This window comes from Somniosus microcephalus, chromosome 4 (assembly GCF_052327205.1).
Source record: "Somniosus microcephalus isolate GS21.2 chromosome 4, FLI_Smic_1.0, whole genome shotgun sequence".
Lineage (NCBI taxonomy): Eukaryota > Metazoa > Chordata > Chondrichthyes > Squaliformes > Somniosidae > Somniosus > Somniosus microcephalus.
The window spans coordinates 95,824,860-95,848,285 of NC_140990.1; the positions used below are offsets into that span (position 1 = coordinate 95,824,860).

Sequence of the window (23,426 nt, forward strand, 5' to 3'; positions counted from 1 at the left end):
CAGTAATATACAGTTGGGAAGGAGTGGCCCTGGGAGTTCTCAACATTGACTCCGGACCCCACGAAGTCTCATGGCTTCAGGTCAATTCTGCTGATTACCACCTACCGCCCTCCCTCAGCTGGTGAATCAGTACTTCATGTCGAACACCACTTGGAAGAAGCACTGAGAGTAGCAAGGGCACAGAATGTACTCTGGGTGGGGACTTCAATGTCCATCACGAAGAGTGGCTCAGTAGCACCACTACTGGCCGAGTCCTGAAGGACATAGCTGCCAGACTGGGCCTGCAGCAGGTGGTGAGAGAACCAACACGAGGGAAAAACCTACTTGACCTCGTCCTCACCAATCTACCTGTCGCAGATGCATCTGTCCATGACAGCATTGGTAGCAGTGACCACTGCATGGTCATTGTGGAGACAAAGTCCTGTCTTCACACTGAGAACACCCTCCATCGTGCTGTGTAGCACTACCACCGTGCTAAATGGGATAGATTCAGAACAGATCTAACAGCGCAAAACTGGGCATCCATGAGGTGCTGTGGGCCATCAGCAGCAGCAGAATTGTATTCCGCCACAATCTGTAGCCTCATGGCCCGGCATATCCCTCACTCTACCATTACCATCAAGCCTGGTCAGTTTGGGTTCCGCTAGGACCACTCGGCTCCAGACCTCCTTACAGCCTTGGTCCAAACATGCCCACATGCAACAAGACCTGGACGACGTTCAGGCTTGGGCTGATAAGTGGTAGGTAACATTTGCGCCACACAAGTGCCAGGCAATGACTATCTCCAACAAGTGAGAGTATAACCACCACCCCTTGACATTCAATGGCATTACCATTGCCGAATCCCCCACCATCAACATCCTGGGGGTCACCATTGACCAGAAACTTAACTGGACCAGCCACATAAATACTGTGGCAACAAGAGCAGGTCAGAAGCTAGGTATTCTGCGGCGAGTGTCTCACCTCCTGACTCCCCAATGCCTTTCCACCATCCTCCAAGCCACACACCATCCTGACTTGGAAGTATATCGCCGTTCCTTCATCGTCGCTGGGTCAAAATCCTGGAACTCCCTCCCTAACAGCACTGTGGGGGTACCTTCACCACACGGACTGCAGCGGTTCATGAAGGCAGCTCACCACCACCTTCTCAAGGGCAACTAGGGATGGGCAATAAATGCTGGCTTTGCCAGCGACGTCCACATCCCAGGAACAAATATTAAAAAAAGAGCTGAATTCCAGAGGTGAGGTGAGAGTGACTGCTCTTGACATCAAGGCAGCATTTGACCGAGTGTGGCATCAAGGAGCCCTAGTAAAATTGAAGTCAATAGGAATCGGTGTAAACTCTCCACTGGCTGGAGTCACACCTAGCACAAAGGAAGATGGTTGTGGTTGTTGGAGGTCAATCATCACAGCTCCACGACATCGTGACAGAACTTCCTCAGGGCAGTGTCCTAGGCCCAACCATCTTCAGCTGCTTCATCAATGACCTTCCCTCCATCATAAGGTCAGAAGTGGGGATGTTTGTTGATGATTGCACAGTGTTCAGTTCCATTTGCAACCCCCCAGATAACGAAGCAATCCACGCCCGCATGCAGCAAGACCTGGACAACATTCAGGCTTGGGCTGATAAGTGGCAGGTAACATTCGCGCCACACAAGTGCCAGGCTATGACTATCTCCAACAAGATTGTGTCTAACCACTGCCCCTTGACATTCAACGGCATTACCATCGCCGTATCCTCCACCATCAACATCCTGGGGGTCACCATTGACCAGAGTCTTACCTGGACAAGCCACATAAATACTGTGGCCCCAAGAGCAGGTCAGAGGCTAGGTATTCTGCAGTGAATGTCTCACCTCCTGACTCCCCAAAGCCTTTCCACCATCTGCAAGGCAGAAGTCAGGAGTGTGATGGAATACTCTCCACTTGCCTGGATGAGTGCAGCTCCAACAACACTCAAGAAGCTCGACACCATCCAGGACAAAGCAGCCCACTTGATTGGCACCCCATCCACCACCTTAAACATTCACTCCCTCCACCACCGGCGTACCGTGGCTGCAGTGTGTACCATCTACAAGATGCACTGCAGCAACTCGCCAAGGCTTCTTCGACAGCACCTCCCAAACCCACAACCTCCACCACCTAGAAGGACAAGGGCAGCAGGCGCATGGGAACACCACCACCTCCAAGTTCCCCTCCAAGTCGCACACCATCCTGACTTGGAAATATATCGCCGATCCTTCATCGTCGCTGGGTCAAAATCCTGGAATGTAGGAGTACCTTCACCACACGGACTGCAGCAGTTCAAGAAGGTGGCTCACCACCACCTTCTCAAGGGCAGTTAGGGATGGGCAATAAATGCTGGCCTTGCCAGCGATTCCCACATCCTAGGAATGAATTAAAAAAAAATAAAGGCGCTGTATAAATACAAGTTGTTGTAGTAAAATGTCCTAAGGTGCTTCACAGGAGCATTATGAGACAAAAAAAATTGACCCCTCACCTCCTTTAAGACCCGGCTTATCTACAAGTCTCTCCGAAGAGCCTTGCGCTGTTTTTCTACTTTAAAGGTGCTGGATAAATGAAAGTTGTTGTAATACAATATCTCGAGGAAAAGCATCGGCAGTTCACACTGAACAATTGCTTTACCTCCCCCCACCCGCCCCCCCCCCCCCCCGCTTGATTCGATCAGGAATACTGTCAGAAAGGACAGGAGCTTCTCCAGGAAATGGCGCACTGGGAGTCCTCCGTCTCCCCGCAGCTTCAGGCTTTCACAGACAAGCTACGGGGTTACAGGTCGCAGCTGGCGGACTTCACCCAGCGGGCGGAGCAGTGTCGACTCACCATCGATAGGACCATCCGGCTCTACGAGTTCTTCAAGATGGTAAGGGTCCGGCTCACAAGGGAGGGAGGGGTTACCGAGCAACAGTGTGAGGGAGCGGAATTAACATCAGCAGAGATACAGTCAGTAACACAGGGCGCTGGGGGAGGGGTTACTGAGTGACAGTGAGGGAGCAGGATTAACATCATCAGTAGAGATACAGCCAGTAACACAGGGTGCTGGGGTAAGGTTACTGAGTGACAGTGTGAGGGAGCTGGATTAACATCAGTAGAGATACAGTCAGTAACACAGGGTGCTGGGGGAGGGGTTACTGAGTGACAGTGTGAGGGAGCTGGATTAACATCAGTAGAGATACAGTCAGTAACACAGGGTGCTGGGGTAAGGTTACTGAGTGACAGTGTGAGGGAGCTGGATTAACATCAGTAGAGATACAGTCAGTAACACAGGGTGTTGGGGGAGGGGTTACTGAGTGACAGTGTGAGGGAGCTGGATTAACATCAGTAGAGATACAGTCAGTAACACAGGGTGCTAGGGGAGGGGTTACTGAGTGACAGTGTGAGGGAGCTGGATTAACATCAGTAGAGATACAGTCAGTGACAGGGTGCTGGGGGAGGGGTTACTGAGTGACAGTGTGATGGAGCTGGATTAACATCAGTAGAGATACAGTCAGTGACAGGGTGCTGGGGGAGGGGTTACTGAGTGACAGTGTGAGGGAGCTGGATTAACATCAGTAGAGATACAGTCAGTAACACAGGGTGCTGGGGGAGGGGTTACTGAGTGACAATGTGAGGGAGCTGGATTAACATCAGTAGAGATACAGTCAGTAACACAGGGTGCTAGGGGAGGGGTTACTGAGTGACAGTGTGAGGGAGCTGGATTAACATCAGTAGAGATACAGTCAGTAACACAGGGTGCTGGGGGAGGGGTTACTGAGTGACAGTGTGAGGGAGCTGGATTAACATCAGTAGAGATACAGTCAGTGACACAGGGCGCTGGGGGGAGGGGTTACTGAGTGACAGTGTGAGGGAGCTGGATTAACATCAGTAGAGATACAGTCAGTAACACAGGGTGCTAGGGGAGGGGTTACTGAGTGACAGTGTGAGGGAGCTGGATTAACATCAGTAGAGATACAGTCAGTAACACAGGGTGCTGGGGGGAGGGGTTACTGAGTGACAGTGTGAGGGAGCTGGATTAACATCAGTAGAGATACAGTCAGTGACAGGGTGCTGGGGGAGGGGTTACTGAGTGACAGTGTGAGGGAGCTGGATTAACATCAGTAGAGATACAGTCAGTGACAGGGTGCTGGGGGAGGGGTTACTGAGTGACAGTGTGAGGGAGCTGGATTAACATCAGTAGAGATACAGTCAGTAACACAGGGTGCTGGGGGAGGGGTTACTGAGTGAGTGTGAGGGAGCTGGATTAACATCAGTAGAGATACAGTCAGTGACACAGGGCGCTGGGGGGAGGGGGGTTACAAAAGTATATTAAACCATACAGTATTAAAACCATACAATACCAGACGGGAGTCAATCGTTCCCTTTTACTGGACAAAGAATCTTCCTCTGTTATGTGTTTTTTTTAAATTCGTGCAGGCCTACAACTGGGCATTGGTGGGCATCCGAAACCTGGCCGGCATCAGCATGGAGCACTGCCTATCCCCCAGGCATTGCAAGGCGGCCATTGCCAGCCTGGAGCGCTACGCAGAGCGCCACCCCGAGATTCCCGAGTCCCGATTCCTGGAGATGCGCGAGCTGGCGGAAGCGCTGGGGGAGCGGCGCTGCCTGGACCAGTGGACCTTTTGTCGGGCCAAGTGCCAGGAGACCAAGTCGGCAGCCGTTCGCAAAATGGCAGCCGCCCGAAGGACCAGCGGGTTGCCGGACGCAGAGCAGCAGCCGTCCCCGTGCTGGGCCAGGCAGAGGAAATCACCCGAGGGCGCGCCGGGCCACGGGGGCAGTTGGACGCCATGTTTGGAACGGAGGAACCCTTGGCACGCTAACGCTGTCATGACCCCCTCGCTCAGCATGACCTCACTGAACAGCAGCATGCCTCCTGACCGGAGGGAGTCGATGGGCACAGGACTCTCGGCCCTGTCCTTGGCTTCGCCCTCCGAAGACCACGATGAAGATCCGTCAGCCTGGAGTCCCAGATGTTCCCCCCAGTGCTCCGACCTCATCGGGACCTTCTCTCCCATCCACGCCTCCACCCCGGACATTCGCGGGCCGGACCTCCACCTCAGGATCTCCCCACGGGAGGGGCCAGCGCTGGGCAGCTTCCCGCCCCAAGTTCAGGACTCCCGGCAGGCGTTGAAGAAGGCCCAGAGCTTCGACCTCGTGCGCCAAAAGGCTCCCGACTGCAACTGGGGCCAGAGGACCGTCAGCGAGCCAGCGCACGGCGGCGGCGTCAGCAGCAGCAGCACGGGTGTCTTCATCAAGGGGCTGGAGGTCACCAGCACTGAGCTGGTGGACAGAACCTGCTCACCCAAGGAGCACGTCATGCTGGCGAGGGCGGGTGGGGCTCTGGCCGAGGCCCCATGGGGCGGCACTCCCAGGCTGGAACCGCAGACCAAGGGCAGGTAGGTGGGCCAGCGCGTGCCCGTGTCTTATCAACTTGAGCTCATTCGAAACCATACTGCCAGTATCTTAACTCGCACCAACTCCCGTTCACCCATCACCCCTGTGCTTGCTGACCTACATTGGCTCCCGGTCGGCAACGCCTCGATTTCGAAATTCTCAACCTCGTGTTCAAATCCCTCCGTGGACTCGACCCCCTTCCTATCTCTGTAACCTCCTCCGGGCCTACAACCCTCCGAGATCTCTGCATTCCTCCAATTCTGGCCTCTTGTGCATCCCCTATTTTAACCGCTCCACCATTGGCGGCCGTGCCTTCAACCTAAGGCCCTAAGCTCTGGAATTCCCTGCCCAAACCTCTCCGTCCCTCTACCTCTCTTTCCTCCTCTAAGCCGCTCCTCAAAACCTACCCCACCTGTCCTAATATCTCTTTATGTGGCTCGGTGTCACTTTTTGTCCGATCACCCTCCTGTGAAGCGCCTTGGCACATTTTACTACGTTAAAGCAAGTTTTTGTGCTTATCACTGCGACCCATCTCCATAATAGCCTATTTCCATTGGCTTCCAATCCCCACCTCCGCGAATCCATATCCACGCTCGTCCTTCCCCCGCCCCCAGACTCAGAGGGGGCGAAGTTGGACACGGGCAGGGACGCAAAACCAGTGGCATCGCATCGCGTCGTTTGCCAGCCATGCGCTTTGCCTGATGTTCAGTTCCGTCGTCATCAGTAGAAATTAATATCAGGCGTGCCATATAACAGTCGGTGAGTGCAACTCCACCTGGTTTGCATCTCCGCCCATGCCCAGTTTCACCCCCAATTCCCTCCTCACCGGCCTCTTACCCCTTTTGGCCTTTATTGCAAGGGGTATGGAGTATAAAAGTAGGGAAGTTTTGATGCAACTTTACAGGGTGCTGGTGAGACCACACCTGGAGTACTGCGTACAGTTGTGGTCTCCATATTTAAGGAAGGATATACTTGCATTGGAGGCAATGCAGAGAAGGTTCACGAGGTTGATTCCTGGGATGAAGGGGTTGACGTATGAAGAAAGGTTGGGCCTATACTCATTGGAGTTTAGAAGAATGAGAGGTGATCTTACTGAAACATATAAGATTCTGAGGGGGTTTGACAGGGTGGACGCTGAGAGGATGTTTCCCCTTGTGGGGGTATCTAGAACTAGGGGGCATAGTTTCAGAATAAGGGGTCGTCCATTTAAGACGGAGATGAGGAGGAATTTCTTCTCTGAGGGTTGTGAATCTGTGGAATTCTCTACCCCAGAGAGCTGTGGAGGCTGGGTCATTAAATATATTCAAGGCGGAGATTGACAGACATTTGAACTACAGGGGAGTCGAGGGGTTTGGGGAGAGAGCGGGAAAGTGGTGTTGAGGCCAAGATTGGATCAGCCATGATCTCATTGAATGGCGGAGCAAGCTCGAGGGGCCGATTGGCCTACTCCTGCTCCTGTTTCTTATGTTCTTATGTTCTGTCCCGTCCGCCGCAAACTCCAACTCGCTCCAAAACTTAGCCGCCCGTCCTGTCCTCGCAGGTCTACATCGGTTCCTCTGGTCCACCCTGCCTGGAGAAGTCATTGGGGGGTGAATCAACACTCGTAGAATCTTACAGCACAGAAGGAGGCCATGCAGCCCATCGTGTCTGTGCCGGCTCTTTGAAAGAGCTCTCCAATTAGTCCCACTCCTCCCTGCTCTTTCCCCATAGCCTTGCTAATGTTTCCTTTCCAAGTATTTATCCAATTCCCTTTTGAAAGTTACTATTGAATCTGCTTCCACCGCCTTTTCAGGCAGCGCATTCCAGATCACAACAACTCGCTACGTGAAAAAACCTCCTTGTCTCCCCCTCTGGTTCTTTTGCCAATTATCTTGAATCTGTGTCCACTGGTTATCGACCCTCCTGCCAATGGAAACAGTTTCTCTTTATGTCATCTATCGAAACCCCTCGTAATTTTGAACACCTCTATTAAATCTCCTCTTAACCTTCTCTCTTCTAAGGAGAACAATCCCAGCTTCTCTAGTCTCTCCACATGACTGTTGTTCCTCAGCCCTGGTACCAGTCTGGTAAATCTCCTTTGCACCCAAAAGTAAAAGTGAAAATTCCCCCTCGTTTCCCATCGACACTAAAGTGACTGGCGCTTGCCCGCCTTTGGCACGCGTTGCTCAGTGGGTAGCACCCTTGCCTCTGAGTCAGGAGGTCATGGGTTCGAGCCCCGCTCCAGAGACTTGAGCCCCATATTCTAGACTGCACTTCAAAAAGTACTTCACTGGTTGTAAAGGGCTTTGGGACGTCCTGAGGTGGTGAAAGGCGCTAGATAAGTGCAAGTAATTTCTTTCTAATCGTATCCTGCTGCAATTAAGTCCTCCAGCCAGTGGTGGCGCTGCAGCGCTTCCATTCCACATCTCCCAGCTTACTGCAAGTCTTTCTTTTCTTTCATTCCTCCCACCCCCCGCCCCGGTTCTTTCAGTAAACCCCGCCGCGTCTTGTCCGAGGCGCTGGCTGCGGAGCAGGAGTACGTCGGCTCTCTGGCGCACGTCATCAAGAACTACTTCCCGGAGATGGATCGGCCAGATGTGCCACAGGACCTGCGTGGCAAGCGAGGTGTTGTCTTCGGCAACCTGGAGAAGCTCCTGGCCTTCCACGGGCAGCGCTTCCTACAGGAGCTGCGAGGCTGCCTGGCTCGCCCGCTCTGCCTCGGCGAGTGCTTCCTCCGCCATGTAAGTACCACGCAGATTGCCAAACTGCGCGCGTCCGTCGACTTGCCTTTTCCCTCTGAGCCGGTGCTTGCGCGTTCCATTCTCTTTCCTTTGCTTCAAGTCCCGCTCCAGAGACTCGAGCCCCCATAATCCAGGGCCGACACTCCCGGTGCCAGTACTGAGGGAGCCGCTGCATAGGCTTATACTCGCTGGAGTGTAGAAGAATGAGAGGGGATCTCATTGAAACTTATAAAATTCTAACAGGACTGGACAGACTAGATGCAGGAAGGATGTTCCCGATGGCCGGGGAGTCCAGAACCAGAGGTCACAGTCTAAGGATAAGGGGTAAGCCATTTAGGACTGAGATGAGGAGGAATTTCTTCACTCAGAGTGGTGAACCTGTGGAATTCTCTACCACAGAAGGCAGTAGAGGCCAATTCATTAAACATATTCAAGAAGGAGTTAGATATATTTCTTAAGGCTAAAGGGATCAAGGGATATGGGGAGAAAGCAGGGACAGGGTACTGAATTTGGATGATCAGCCATGATCTCATTGAATGGCGGAACAGGCTCGAGGGCCCGAATGGCCTACTCCTGCTCCTATCTTCTATGTTTCTCTGCACTGTCGGAGGTGCCCGTCTTTCAGATGAGACATTCATCCGAGGGCACAGTCTGTCCTAAAAGCTCCCACGGCCAATATTGGAAGAGCAGGGGAGTTCTCCCCAGTGTCCCGGGGCCAATATTTATCCCTCAACCAGTATCACTAAAACAGATGACCTGGTCATTATCACATTGCTGTTTGTGGGGCTTTGCTGAGCACAAATTGGCTGCCGCGTTTCTATTCATTACAACAGTGACCACACTTCAAATGCATTTCATTGGCTGTGAAGCGCTGAGGTCGTGAAAGGCGGCTATAGAAATGCAAGTCTTTTAGGGGAGGGGAGACCAGGGTATCCTCGTGGCTGAGTACAATTTTCGCTCTGCGCGACGTCGCCCTCTCTGGCAGAAGCATGTCATTGCGGAAGTGCGTTACTGATCCTGGGTCTGACCAAAAAAAAACTCATCAGATCATCCCTTGTCCAAGCCTTCCTCTCCCCGGATTCTCGAGATGTAGGTGAAGTTGCTGAGGCCATTTATTGCCCACCCCTAGTTGCCATGAGAAGGTGATGGTGGGCCATCTCCTTGAACCGCTGCTGTCCATGTAGTCAAGGTACACCCACAATGGAGTTAGGGAGGGAATTCCAGGATAGTGACCCTCCAATTCTGGTCCCGTTTTCTGAGGTTGTGAAAGGTGCTATATAAATGCAAGTTCTTTATTTCTTTCTTAATGTCATTCAAGTGAAGGGAACCTGCTGCCCTTACCCGGTCTGGATCTACACGTGACTCCAGTCCCACCCTACATGGTTGACTCTTGATGTCTCACTGAAGTCGCCCTAATGAGACACTCAGTTGTACAGTCACTCAAGCAGGAGGCCCACCACCATTTTCTCAGGGAAACTGGGAAATGGGCGCTAACTGCGGCCTTGCCAGTGTTGCCCATATCCCAAGAACAAATTAAGAAGCTTCTGTCTGATCTGTCCATTCACCTTCCCTCTCCTGAGCTTCATCTCGGGTCATTGTAAACAGCGCATCAGGATTCAACTTGTCGATATCCTCAAGGAGTTTGAGACAAACCCCCCGCCCCGCCCCACCCCACCCCACCCCACCTAAGTCTTCTCTTCTTGGCAGTAATTCTATTCGATTTTACCGTGACGTGACTCCTCTCCCCCTCCCCCTGCAGAAAGAGCAGTTTACGATGTACGCCCTCTACGTGAAGAACAAACCGCAGTCGGACGCGCTCCTCACGAGCCACGGCAACGCATTCTTCAAGGTAATGGCGTTTTGCCTGATTTGTTTTGTCTGGTGCTGGGGAATGGGATGAATCGGGGCCAAGCCAGAGCGAGCAGGAACAACCACTGCCTCCCAAGGTTTCAGTGTGAAAATGGTTCCTTCGCAGGACAAGGTTGAGGTTCTGTCTGTGCTGAGTGAGCTGATCCCAGCCGGGGGCGGGCAGTAGAGGGGTTCCAATTGGTGCTGAGCCCCGCACAGAGCAGGAAGGACGCAGGTCTGTGCTGGGTGAACTCATCCCAGGCAGGAGCGGGCAGGTGAAATATCCTGGCTACATTCCGAGGCTGGGGACAAAGCTACAGAATGCTCACTTAGCTGAGCGATTTTACTAAATGTAAATCTTCTTGTCCATTATTTCCCGCATATACCCCCTTGTCCATTACTTTGCATGTGACGCTCTCCCTCTCCAATATTCTCCATGTAACTCTCTCCCTATCTATTACCCACGTGACTCGCTCCCTCTCCATTACTCTCTCTCTGTGTAACTCGCTCCCTCTCCGTTACTCTCTGTGTAACTCTCTCCCTCTCCATTACTCTCTGTGTAACTCTCTCCCTCTCCATTACTCTCTGTGTAACTCTCTCCCTCTCCATTACTCCCTGTGTAACTCTCTCCCTCTCCATTACTCTCTGTGTAACTCTCTCCCTCTCCATTACTCCCTGTGTAACTCTCTCCCTCTCCATTACTCCCTGTGTAACTCTCTCCCTCTCCATTACTCTCTGTGTAACTCTCTCCCTCTCCATTACTCTTGCTCTGTAACTCTCTCCCTTTCCATTACTCCCTCTCTGTAACTCTCCCTCTCCAAAAAATAAAAAATAGGACCTCAAAGGTAGTAATCTCAGGATTGCTACCAGTGCCACGTGCTAGTCAGTAGAAATAGAAGGATATTTCAGATGAATACGTGGCTAGAGGAATGGTACAAGGGGGAGGGATTCAAATTCCTGGGACATTGGAACCGGGTTCTGGGGGAGGTGGGACAGTACAAACTGGACGGTTTGCACCTGGGCAGGACCCGGACCGATGTCCTAGGGGGAGTGTTTGCTAGTGCTGTTGGGGAGGGTTTAAACTAAAATGACAGGGAGTTGGGAACCTGTGCAGGGAGACAGAGGAAAGGGAAGCAAGGATAGAAGCAAAAGACAGGAAGGAGAAAAGCAAAGTGGCAGTCAGAGAAATCAAGGGTTTAAATCAAACATGGCCACAGTAAATAATAATTCCAAAAGGTCTAAGAGTGTTAAAAAAACAATCCTGAAGGCTTTGTGTCTTAAGGGGAGGAGCATTTGTAATCAGGTGGATGAATTAGCTGCGCAAATAGATGTAAACGGATATGATATAATTGGGATTACGGAGACATGGCTCCAGGGTGACCAAGGCTGGGAATTCAACAGCCAGGGGTATTCAATATTCAGGAAAGACAGGCGAAAAGGAGGTGGGGTAGCATTGCTGGTTAAAGAGGAGATTAACACAATAGTAAGGAAGGATATTAGCTCTGATGATGTGGAATCTGTATGGGTAGAGCTGAGAAATACCAAGGGGGAGAAAACATTAGTGGGAGTTGTATACAGACCCCCAAACAGTAATGCTGAGGTTGGGGATGGCATTAAACGGGAAATTAGAGACGCGTGCAATAAGGGCACAGCAGTTATCATGGGTGACTTTAATCTACATATAGATTGGGCTAACCAAATTAGTAACAATATTGTGGAGGAGGAATTCCTGGAGTGTATACGGGATGGTTTCCTGGACCAATATGTCGAGGAACCAACTAGAGATCAGGTCATCTTAGACTGGGTATTATGTAATGAGAAAGGATTAATTAGCAATCTCGTTGTGCGAGGCCCCTTGGGGCGGTGCGATCATATGATAGAATTCTTCATTAAGATGGAGAGTGAAGTATTTGACTCAGAGACTAGGGTCCTGAATTTAAATAAAGGAAACTACGATGGTATGAGGCGCAAGTTGGCTAGGATGGATTGGGGAACGTTGCTTAAAGGGTTGACGGTGGATAGGCAATGGCAAACATTTAAAGATCGCATGGATGAGCTACAGAATTTGTTCATCCCTGTTAGGCATAAAATTAAAACAAAAAAGGTGACTCAACCGTGGCTAACAAGGGAAATTAGGGATAGCATATGATCCAAGGAGAGGACATATAAATTGGCCAGAAAAAGCAGTAAACCTGAGGATTGAGAGCAGTTTAGGATTCAGCAAAGGAGGACAAAGGGATTAATTAAGAGGGGGGAAATAGAGTATGAGAGTAAGCTTGCAGGGAACATAAAAACTGACTGTAAAAGCTTCTATAGATATGTGAAGAGAAAAAGATTGGTGAAGTCAAGCGTAGGTCCCTTGCAGTCAGAATCAGGGGAATTTATAATGGGGAACAAAGAAATGGCAGACAAATTAAATACATACTTTGGTTCTGTCTGCACAAAGGAGGACACAAATAACCTCCCAGAGATGGCGGGAACATAGGGTCTGATGAGAGGGAGGAACTGAATGAAATCAGCATTTGTAGGGAAATGGTGTTAGGGAAATTGACGGGATTGATGGCTGATAAATCCCCAGGGCCTGATAATCTACATCCTAGGGTACTTAAGGAAGTGGCCCTAGAAATAGTAGAAGCATTGCTGGTCATCTTCCAAAATTCTATAGACCCTGGAACAGTTCCCATGGATTGGAGGGTAGCTAATGTAACCCCACTATTCAAAAAAGGTGGTTGAGAGAAAACGGGGAATTATAGACCGACAATTATAAGCCTGACATCGGTAGTGGGGAAAATGCTAGAGTCCATTATAAAAGATGTAATAGCAGAGCACTATGAAAACAGTGACCGGATCGGACAAAGTCAACATGGATTTACAAAAGGTAAATCATGCTTGACTAATCTACTGGAATTTTTTGAGGATGTAACTGTTAGAATAGATAAGGGAGAACCAGTGGATGTGGTGTATTTGGACTTTCAGAAGGCTTTCGATAAGGTCCTGCATAAGAGACTAGCGTGCAAAGTTAAAGCACATCGGATTGGGGGTAAGGTACTGACTTGGATAGAGAACTGATTGGCAGACAGGAAGCAAAGAGTTGGAATAAATGGGTATTTTTCTGAGTGGCAGGCAGTGACTAGTGGGGTACCGCAGGGATCGGTCCTAGGACCCCAGCTATTCACAATATATATTAATGATCTAGACGAGGGAACTAGATGTAATATCTCTCAAGTTTGCAGACGACACAAAGCTGGGTGGGCGTGTGTGCTGTGAGGAGGATGCCGAGAAACTCCAGTATGATTTGGACAGGTTGGGTGATTGGGCAGATGCATGGCAGATGCAGTATAATGTGGATAAATGCGAGGTTATCCACTTTGGTGGCAAAAACAGGAAAGCAGATTATTATCTGAACGGCAATAGATTGGGAGAAGGGGAAGTGCAATGAGACCTGGGTGTCCTTGTGCACCAGATGCTGAAGGGAAGCATGCAGGTGCAGCAGGCGGTTAAGAAGGCAAATGGTATGTTGGCCTTCATAGCGAGAGGATTTGAGTACAGGAGCAAGGATGTCTTGCTGCAGTTGTACAGGGCCTTGGTGAGACCACACCTTGAGTATTGTGTGCAGTTTTGGTTGCCTTATCTGAGGAAGGATGTTCTTGCCATGGAGGGAGTGCAGCGAAGATTCACCAGATTGATACCTGGGATGGCAGGAATGACGTATGAGGAGAGATTGGGTCGATTGGGCTTATATTCGCTGGAGTTTAGAAGAATGAGAGGGGATCTCATTGAAACTTATAAAATTCTAACAGGACTAGACAGACTAGATGCAGGAAGGATGTTCCCGATGATGGGGGAGTCCAGAACCAGGGGTCACAGTCTAAAGATAAGGGGTAAGCCATTTAGGACAGAGATGAGGAGGAATTTCTTCACCCAGAGAGTGGTGAACCTGTGGAATTCTCTACCACAGAAGGCAGTTGAGGCTAAAGGGATCAAGGGATATGGGGAGAAAGCAGGGACAGGGTACTGAATTTGGATGATCAGCCATGATCTCATTAAATAGCGGAGCATGCTCAAGGGGCCGAATGGCCTACTCCTGCTCCTGTCTTCTATGTTTCTATGTTTCCATTACTCTCTGTGTAACTCTCTCCCTCTCCATTTCACTCCATGTGCCTCAGTGCACACCCATCCCCTCCATTTCTAAATCTGTCCCTCTGCACTTGTATCTCCAGAGGAGGCAGCTGTTCCTGGGTGACAGGATGGACCTGGTTTCCTACCTGCTGAAGCCCATCCAGAGGATGATCAATTACGGCCTCCTGCTGCAGGACCTGATCAGTGAGTGCGACGCCGACAGTGCCCAGGAGCTGCTTAGCCTGCGGACTGCCATGGAAATGGTCAAGTTCCAACTTCGCCACGGCAACAACCTCCTGGCCATGGACGCAATCAAGGGCTGTGATGTAAGTTGGGAGTGACAGAAGCTCAACCATTTCAAGAATTAATTCAAAGAGCTTTCTTGTTACACCTCTGGTCTGACACTGGCCTTTTTTCCTTATGAGACCTGTGGTAAAATCCAGCCCCTGACAGTGAGGGGAATTGGGTGGAGCAATGGATCAGACACTGACCTTTCACCCTCTGGGACCAGTCAGTGTACAGATATCTCGCTGAGGGAGAGGGGACTGAGAGACACCAGTCAGTGTACAGGTATCTCCCTGAGGGAGAGGGACTGAGAGACACCAGTCATTGTACAGATGTCTCCCTGAGGGAGAGGGACTGAGAGACACCAATCAGTGTACAGATATCTCACTGAGAGAGAGGGACTGAGAGACACCAGTCAGTGTACAGATATCTCCCTGAGGGAGAGGGACTGAGAGACACCAGTCATTGTACAGATATCTCCCTGAGGGAGAGGAGACTGAGAAACACCAGTCAGTGTACAGCTATCTCCCCGAGGGAGAGGGACTGAGAAACACCAGTCAGTGTACGGATAGCACCCTGAGGGAGAAGGACTGAGAGACACCAGTCAGTGTACAGATATCTCCCTGAGGGAGAGGGACTGAGAGACACCAGTCAGTGTACAGATATCTCCCTGAGGGAGAGGGACTGAGAGACACCAGTCAGTGTACAGATATCTCCCTGAGAGAGAGGGACTGAGAGACACCAGTCAGTGTACAGATATCTCTCTGAGGGAGAGGGACTGAGAGACACCAGTAGGTGTACAGATATCTCCCTGAGGAAGAAGGACTGAGAGACACCAGTCAGTGTACAGATATCTCCCTGAGGGAGAGGGGACTGAGAGACACCAGTCAGTGTACAGATATCTCCCTGAGGGAGAGGGGACTGAGAGACACCAGTCAGTGTACAGATATCTCCCTGAGGGAGCGGGACTGAGAGACACCAGTCAGTGTACAGATATCTCCCTGAGAGAGAGGGACTGAGAGACACCAGTCAGTGTACAGATATCTCCCTGAGGGAGAGGGGACTGAGAGACACCAGTCAGTGTACAGATATCTCCCTGAGGGAGCGGGACTGAGCGACACCAGTCAGTGTACAGATATCTCCCTGAGGAAGAAGGACTGAGAGACACCAGTCAGTGTACAGATATCTCCCTGAGGGAGAGGGGACTGAGAGACACCAGTCAGTGTACAGATATCTCCCTGAGGGAGAGGGGACTGAGAGACACCAGTCAGTGTACAGATATCTCCCTGAGGGAGAGGGACTGAGAGACACCAGTCAGTGTACAGATATCTCCCTGAGAGAGAGGGGACTGAGCGACACCAGTCAGTGTACAGATATCTCCCTGAGGGAGAGGGACTGAGAGACACCAGTCAGTGTACAGATATCTCCCTGAGGGAGAGGGGACTGAGAGTCACCAGTCAGTGTACAGATATCTCCCTGAGGGAGAGGGGACTGAGAGACACCAGTCAGTGTACAGATATCTCCCTGAGGGAGAGGGACTGAGAGACACCAGTCAGTGTACAGATATCTCCCTGAGAGAGAGGGACTGAGAGACACCAGTCAGTGTACAGATATCTCCCTGAGGGAGAGGGACTGAGAGACACCAGTCAGTGTACAGATATCTCCATGTGGATAGTTTGGGTGAATCTCAGGCTGGTCTCAATATTTCCAGGTGAACCTGAAGGAGCAGGGCCAGCTCCTCCGCCATGACCAATTCACCATCTCCTGCGGGCGCCGGAAGTCGATGCGCCACGTCTTCCTGTTTGAGGAGCTGGTCGTGTTCAGCAAGTTCAAGCGCGCGGACGGAGGTTTGGAGACCTACATCTACAAATCGTCCCTCAAGGTGGGTCAGCGCGCGCTCACCAGTGCATCCCCTGACACGGTGACTTCTACAGAGCGTGCGGGCATTGGACGGAGATCCCCTCCCGCCCTCACCCAGATCCTCTGTGAACCCCATTGTGGGGTTGCGGGGGTGGGGGTGATTTACTCTGTCGAATTCCAGGGCTGGAATCCTTAACCTCAACGTTCCGGGTGCCTGTATCGGAGAATTCTGCATCCCCGGCCAGCGATCTCCCACCCATCCATTTACTGAAGGGAAAATTCTTCTTCTTCCTAGGCAGTCCCTGGAAACCGAGGATGACTTGCTTCCACACGAACAATGAGTTCTCAGGTGACTGATTACTCTCTCTGTGTAACTCTCTCCCTCTCCATTACTCTCTCTGTAACTCTCTCCCTCTCCATTACTCCCTGTGTAACTCTCTCCCTCTCCATTACTCTCTCTGTGTAACTCTCTTCCCTCTCCATTACTCTCTCTGTAACTCTCTCCCTCTCCATTACTCTCTGTGTAACTCTCTCCCTCTCCATTACTCTCTGTGTAACTCTCTCCCTCTCCATTACTCTCTCTGTAACTCTCTCCCTCTCCATTACTCTCTCTGTAACTCTCTCCCTCTCCATTACTCTCTGTGTAACTCTCTCCCTCTCCATTACTCCCTGTGTAACTCTCTCCCTCTCCATTACTCTCTCTGTAACTCTCTCCCTCTTCATTACTCTCTGTGTAACTCTCTCCCTCTCCATTACTCTCTCTCTGTAACTCTCTCCCTCTCCATTACTCTCTCTGTAACTCTCTCCCTCTCCATTACTCTCTCTGTGTAACTCTCTCCCTCTCATTACTCTCTGTGTAACTCTCTCCCTCTCCATTACTCTCTCTCTGTAACTCTCTCCCTCTCCATTACTCTCTGTGTAACTCTCTCCCTCTCCATTACTCTCTGTGTAACTCTCTCCCTCTCCATTACTCTCTCTCTGTAACTCTCTCCCTCTCCATTACTCTCTGTGTAACTCTCTCCCTCTCCATTACTCTCTCTGTAACTCTCTCCCTCTCCATTACTCCCTGTGTAACTCTCTCCCTCTCCATTACTCTCTGTGTAACTCTCTCCCTCTCCATTACTCTCTCTGTGTAACTCTCTCCCTCTCCATTACTCTCTCTGTAACTCTCTCCCTCTCCATTACTCTCTCTGTGTAACTCTCTCCCTCTCCATTACTCTCTGTAACTCTCTCCCTCTCCATTACTCTCTGTGTAACTCTCTCTCTCTCCATTACTCTCTGTGTGTAACTCTCTCCCTCTCCATTACTCTCTCTCTGTAACTCTCTCTCTCTCCATTACTCTCTCTGTGTAACTCTCTCCCTCTCCATTACTCTCTGTGTAACTCTCTCCCTCTCCATTACTCTCTGTGTAACTCTCTCCCTCTCCATTACTCTCTCTGTAACTCTCTCCCTCTCCATTACTCTCTGTGTAACTCTCTCTCCATTACTCTCTGTGTAACTCTCTCTCTCTCCATTACTCTCTCTCTGTAACTCTCTCCCTCTCCATTACTCTCTGTGTAACTCTCTCCCTCTCCATTACTCTCTCTGTAACTCTCTCCCTCTCCATTACTCTCTGTGTAACTCTCTCCCTCTCCATTACTCTCTGTGTAACTCTCTCCCTCTCCATTACTCTCTCTGTAACTCTCTCCCTCTCCATTACTCTCTGTGTAACTCTCTCCCTCTCCATTACTCTCTCTGTAACTCTCTCCCTCTCCATTACTCTCTGTGTAACTCTCTCCCTCTCCATTACTCTCTCTGTAACTCTCTCTCTCTCCATTACTCTCTGTGTAACTCTCTCCCTCTCCATTACTCTCTCTGTAACTCTCTCTCTCTCCATTACTCTCGGTGTAACTCTCCCCCTCTCCATTACTCTCTGTGTAACTCTCTCCCTCTCCATTACTCTCTGTGTAACTCTCTCTCTCCATTACTCTCTGTGTAACTCTCTCTCCATTACTCTCTGTGTAACTCTCTCCCTCTCCATTACTCTCTCTGTAACTCTCTCCCTCTCCATTACTCTCTGTGTAACTCTCTCCCTCTCCATTACTCTCTCTGTAACTCTCTCCCTCTCCATTACTCTCTGTGTAACTCTCTCCCTCTCCATTACTCTCTGTGTAACTCTCTCCCTCTCCATTACTCTCTCTGTGTAACTCTCTCCCTCTCCATTACTCTCTGTGTAGCTCTCTCCCTCTCCATTACTCTCTGTGTAACTCTCTCCCTCTCCATTACTCTCTGTGTAACTCTCTCCCTCTCCATTACTCTCTGTAACTCTCTCCCTCTCCATTACTCTCTGTGTAACTCTCTCCCACTCCATTACTCTCTCTGTAACTCTCTCCCTCTCCATTACTCTCTGTGTAACTCTCTCCCTCTCCATTACTCTCTCTGTGTAACTCTCTCCCTCTCCATTACTCTGTGTAACTCTCTCCCTCTCCATTACTCTCTGTGTAACTCACTCCCTCTCCATTACTCTCTCTGTGTAACTCACTCCCTCTCCATTACTCTCTCTGTGTAACTCTCTCCCTCTCCATTACTCTCTCTGTGTAACTCTCTCTCTCTCCATTACTCTCTGTGTAACTCTCTCCCTCTCCATTACTCTCTGTGTAACTCTCTCCCTCTCCATTACTCTCTCTGTGTAACTCTCCCCCTCTCCATTACTCTCTGTGTAACTCTCTCCCTCTCCATTACTCTCTGTGTAACTCTCTCCCTCTCCATTACTCTCTCTGTGTAACTCTCTCCCTCTCCATTACTCTCTGTGTAACTCTCTCCCTCTCCATTACTCTCTGTGTAACTCTCTCCCTCTCCATTACTCTCTGTGTAACTCTCTCCCTCTCCATTACTCTCTATGTAACTCTCTCCCTCTCCATTACTCTCTGTGTAACTCTCTCTCTCTCCATTACTCTCTGTGTAACTCTCTCCCTCGCCATTACTCTCTGTGTAACTCTCTCTCTCCATTACTCTCTGTGTAACTCTCTCCCTCTCCATTACTCTCTGTGTAACTCTCTCCCTCTTCATTACTCTCTCTGTGTAACTCTCTCCCTCTCCATTACTCTCTGTGTAACTCTCTCCCTCTCCATTACTCTCTGTGTAACTCTCTCTCTCTCCATTACTCTCTGTGTAACTCTCTCCCTCTCCATTACTCTCTGTGTAACTCTCTCCCTCTCCATTACTCTCTGTGTAACTCTCTCCCTCTCCATTACTCTCTCTGTGTAACTCTCTCCCTCTCCATTACTCTCTGTGTAACTCTCTCCCTCTCTCCATTACTCTCTGTGTAACTCTCTCCCTCTCCATTACTCTCTCTGTGTAACTCTCTCCCTCTCCATTACTCTCTGTGTAACTCTCTCCCTCTCCATTACTCTCTGTGTAACTCTCTCCCTCTCCATTACTCTCTGTGTAACTCTCTCCCTCTCCATTACTCTCTGTGTAACTCTCTCCCTCTCCATTACTCTCTGTGTAACTCTCTCCCTCTCCATTACTCTCTGTGTAACTCTCTCCCTCTCCATTACTCTCTGTGTAACTCTCTCTCTCTCCATTACTCTCTCTGTAACTCTCTCTCTCTCCATTACTCTCTGTGTAACTCTCTCCCTCTCCATTACTCTCTCTGTAACTCTCTCCCTCTCCATTACTCTCTCTGTAACTCTCTCCCTCTCCATTACTCTCTCTGTGTAACTCTCTCCCTCTCCATTACTCTCTGTGTAACTCTCTCCCTCTCCATTACTCTCTGTGTAACTCTCTCCCTCTCCATTACTCTCTGTGTAACTCTCTCCCTCTCCATTACTCTCTCTGTGTAACTCTCTCCCTCTCCATTACTCTCTGTGTAACTCTCTCCCTCTCCATTACTCTCTGTGTAACTCTCTCCCTCTCCATTACTCTCTCTGTGTAACTCTCTCCCTCTCCATTACTCTCTCTGTGTAACTCTCTCCCTCTCCATTACTCTCTCTGTGTAACTCTCTCCCTCTCCATTACTCTCTGAGTAACTCTCTCCCTCTCCATTACTCTGTGTAACTCTCTCCCTCTCCATTACTCTCTGAGTAACTCTCTCCCTCTCCATTACTCTCTGTGTAACTCTCTCCCTCTCCATTACTCTCTGTGTAACTCTCTCTCTCTCCATTACTCTCTGTGTAACTCTCTCCCTCTCCATTATTCTCTGTGTAACTCTCTCCCTCTCCATTACTCTCTGTGTAACTCTCTCCCTCTCCATTACTCTCTGTGTAACTCTCTCTCTCTCCATTACTCTCTGTGTAACTCTCTCCCTCTCCATTACTCTCTCTGTGTAACTCTCTCCCTCTCCATTACTCTCTGTGTAACTCTCTCCCTCTCCATTACTCTCTCTGTGTAACTCTCTCTCTCCATTACTCTCTGTGTAACTCTCTCTCTCTCCATTACTCTCTCTGTACCTCTCTCCCTCTCCATTACTCTCTCTGTAACTCTCTCTCTCTCCATTACTCTCTGTGTAACTCTCTCCCTCTCCATTACTCTCTCTGTGTAACTCTCTCCCTCTCCATTACTCTCTGTGTAACTCTCTCCCTCTCCATTACTCTCTGAGTAACTCTCTCCCTCTCCATTACTCTCTGTGTAACTCTCTCCCTCTCCATTACTCTCTGAGTAACTCTCTCCCTCTCCATTACTCTCTCTGTGTAACTCTCTCCCTCTCCATTACTCTCTCTGAGTAACTCTCTCCCTCTCCATTACTCTCTGTGTAACACTCTCCCTCTCCATTACTCTCTGAGTAACTCTCTCCCTCTCCATTACTCTCTGAGTAACTCTCTCTCTCTCCATTACTCTCTCTGTGTAACTCTCTCCCTCTCCATTACTCTCTGTGTAACTCTCTCCCTCTCCATTACTCTCTGAGTAACTCTCTCCCTCTCCATTACTCTCTGTGTAACTCTCTCCCTCTCCATTACTCTCTGTGTAACTCTCTCCCTCTCCATTACTCTCTGTGTAACTCTGTCCCTCTCCATTACTCTCTCTGTAACTCTCTCTCCATTACTCTCTGTGTAACTCTCTCCCTCTCCATTACTCTCTGTGTAACTCTCTCCCTCTCCATTACTCTCTGTGTAACTCTCTCCCTCTCCATTACTCTCTCTGTGTAACTCTCTCCCTCTCCATTACTCTCTGTGTAACTCTCTCCCTCTCCATTACTCTCTGTGTAACTCTCTCTCTCTCCATTACTCTCTGTGTAACTCTCTCCCTCTCCATTACTCTCTGTGTAACTCTCTCCCTCTCCATTACTCTCTGTGTAACTCTCTCCCTCTCCATTACTCTCTGTGTAACTCTCTCTCTCTCCATTACTCTCTGTGTAACTCTCTCTCTCTCCATTACTCTCTGTGTAACTCTCCCCTCTCCATTACTCTCTGTGTAACTCTCTCCCTCTCCATTACTCTCTGTGTAACTCTCTCTCTCCATTACTCTCTGTGTAACTCTCTCTCCATTACTCTCTGTGTAACTCTCTCCCTCTCCATTACTCTCTCTGTAACTCTCTCCCTCTCCATTACTCTCTGTGTAACTCTCTCCCTCTCCATTACTCTCTCTGTAACTCTCTCCTTCTCCATTACTCTCTGTGTAACTCTCTCCCTCTCCATTACTCTCTGTGTAACTCTCTCCCTCTCCATTACTCTCTCTGTGTAACTCTCTCCCTCTCCATTACTCTCTGTGTAGCTCTCTCCCTCTCCATTACTCTCTGTGTAACTCTCTCCCTCTCCATTACTCTCTGTGTAACTCTCTCCCTCTCCATTACTCTCTCTGTAACTCTCTCCCTCTCCATTACTCTCTGTGTAACTCTCTCCCTCTCCATTACTCTCTCTGTAACTCTCTCCCTCTCCATTACTCTCTGTGTAACTCTCTCCCTCTCCATTACTCTCTCTGTGTAACTCTCTCCCTCTCCATTACTCTCTGTGTAACTCTCTCCCTCTCCATTACTCTCTGTGTAACTCTCTCCCTCTCCATTACTCTCTCTGTGTAACTCTCTCCCTCTCCATTACTCTCTCTGTGTAACTCTCTCCCTCTCCATTACTCTCTCTGTGTAACTCTCTCTCTCTCCATTACTCTCTGTGTAACTCTCTCCCTCTCCATTACTCTCTGTGTAACTCTCTCCCTCTCCATTACTCTCTCTGTGTAACTCTCTCCCTCTCCATTACTCTCTGTGTAACTCTCTCCCTCTCCATTACTCTCTGTGTAACTCTCTCCCTCTCCATTACTCTCTCTGTGTAACTCTCTCCCTCTCCATTACTCTCTGTGTAACTCTCTCCCTCTCCATTACTCTCTGTGTAACTCTCTCCCTCTCCATTACTCTCTGTGTAACTCTCTCCCTCTCCATTACTCTCTCTGTGTAACTCTCTCCCTCTCCATTACTCTCTGTGTAGCTCTCTCCCTCTCCATTACTCTCTGTGTAACTCTCTCCCTCTCCATTACTCTCTGTGTAACTCTCTCCCTCTCCATTACTCTCTCTGTAACTCTCTCCCTCTCCATTACTCTCTGTGTAACTCTCTCCCTCTCCATTACTCTCTCTGTAACTCTCTCCCTCTCCATTACTCTCTGTGTAACTCTCTCCCTGTCCATTACTCTCTCTGTGTAACTCTCTCCCTCTCCATTACTCTCTGTGTAACTCTCTCCCTCTCCATTACTCTCTGTGTAACTCTCTCCCTCTCCATTACTCTCTCTGTGTAACTCTCTCCCTCTCCATTACTCTCTCTGTGTAACTCTCTCCCTCTCCATTACTCTCTCTGTGTAACTCTCTCTCTCTCCATTACTCTCTGTGTAACTCTCTCCCTCTCCATTACTCTCTGTGTAACTCTCTCCCTCTCCATTACTCTCTCTGTGTAACTCTCTCCCTCTCCATTACTCTCTGTGTAACTCTCTCCCTCTCCATTACTCTCTGTGTAACTCTCTCCCTCTCCATTACTCTCTCTGTGTAACTCTCTCCCTCTCCATTACTCTCTGTGTAACTCTCTCCCTCTCCATTACTCTCTGTGTAACTCTCTCCCTCTCCATTACTCTCTGTGTAACTCTCTCCCTCTCCATTACTCTCTGTGTAACTCTCTCCCTCTCCATTACTCTCTGTGTAACTCTCTCTCTCTCCATTACTCTCTGTGTAACTCTCTCCCTCTCCATTACTCTCTGTGTAACTCTCTCTCTCCATTACTCTCTGTGTAA

General features: G+C 49.7%; 1 protein-coding gene across 1 annotated transcript in view; it reads left to right on the forward strand.

Moving 5' to 3' along the window:
• Positions 1–16,830, forward strand: part of LOC147119533 (pleckstrin homology domain-containing family G member 4B-like) — a 58,826-nt gene extending 41,996 nt beyond the window's left edge. The window contains exons 10-15 of the mRNA XM_085985106.1: positions 2,690–2,881; positions 4,432–5,411; positions 7,880–8,129; positions 9,889–9,978; positions 14,198–14,422; positions 16,093–16,830. Of these exons, the coding sequence (XP_085841232.1) occupies positions 2,690–2,881; positions 4,432–5,411; positions 7,880–8,129; positions 9,889–9,978; positions 14,198–14,422; positions 16,093–16,437 (2,082 nt within the window). The 3' untranslated portion in view covers positions 16,438–16,830. The remainder of the gene's footprint in view (positions 1–2,689; positions 2,882–4,431; positions 5,412–7,879; positions 8,130–9,888; positions 9,979–14,197; positions 14,423–16,092) is intronic.
• The last annotated feature ends 6,596 nt before the right edge of the window (positions 16,831–23,426 follow it).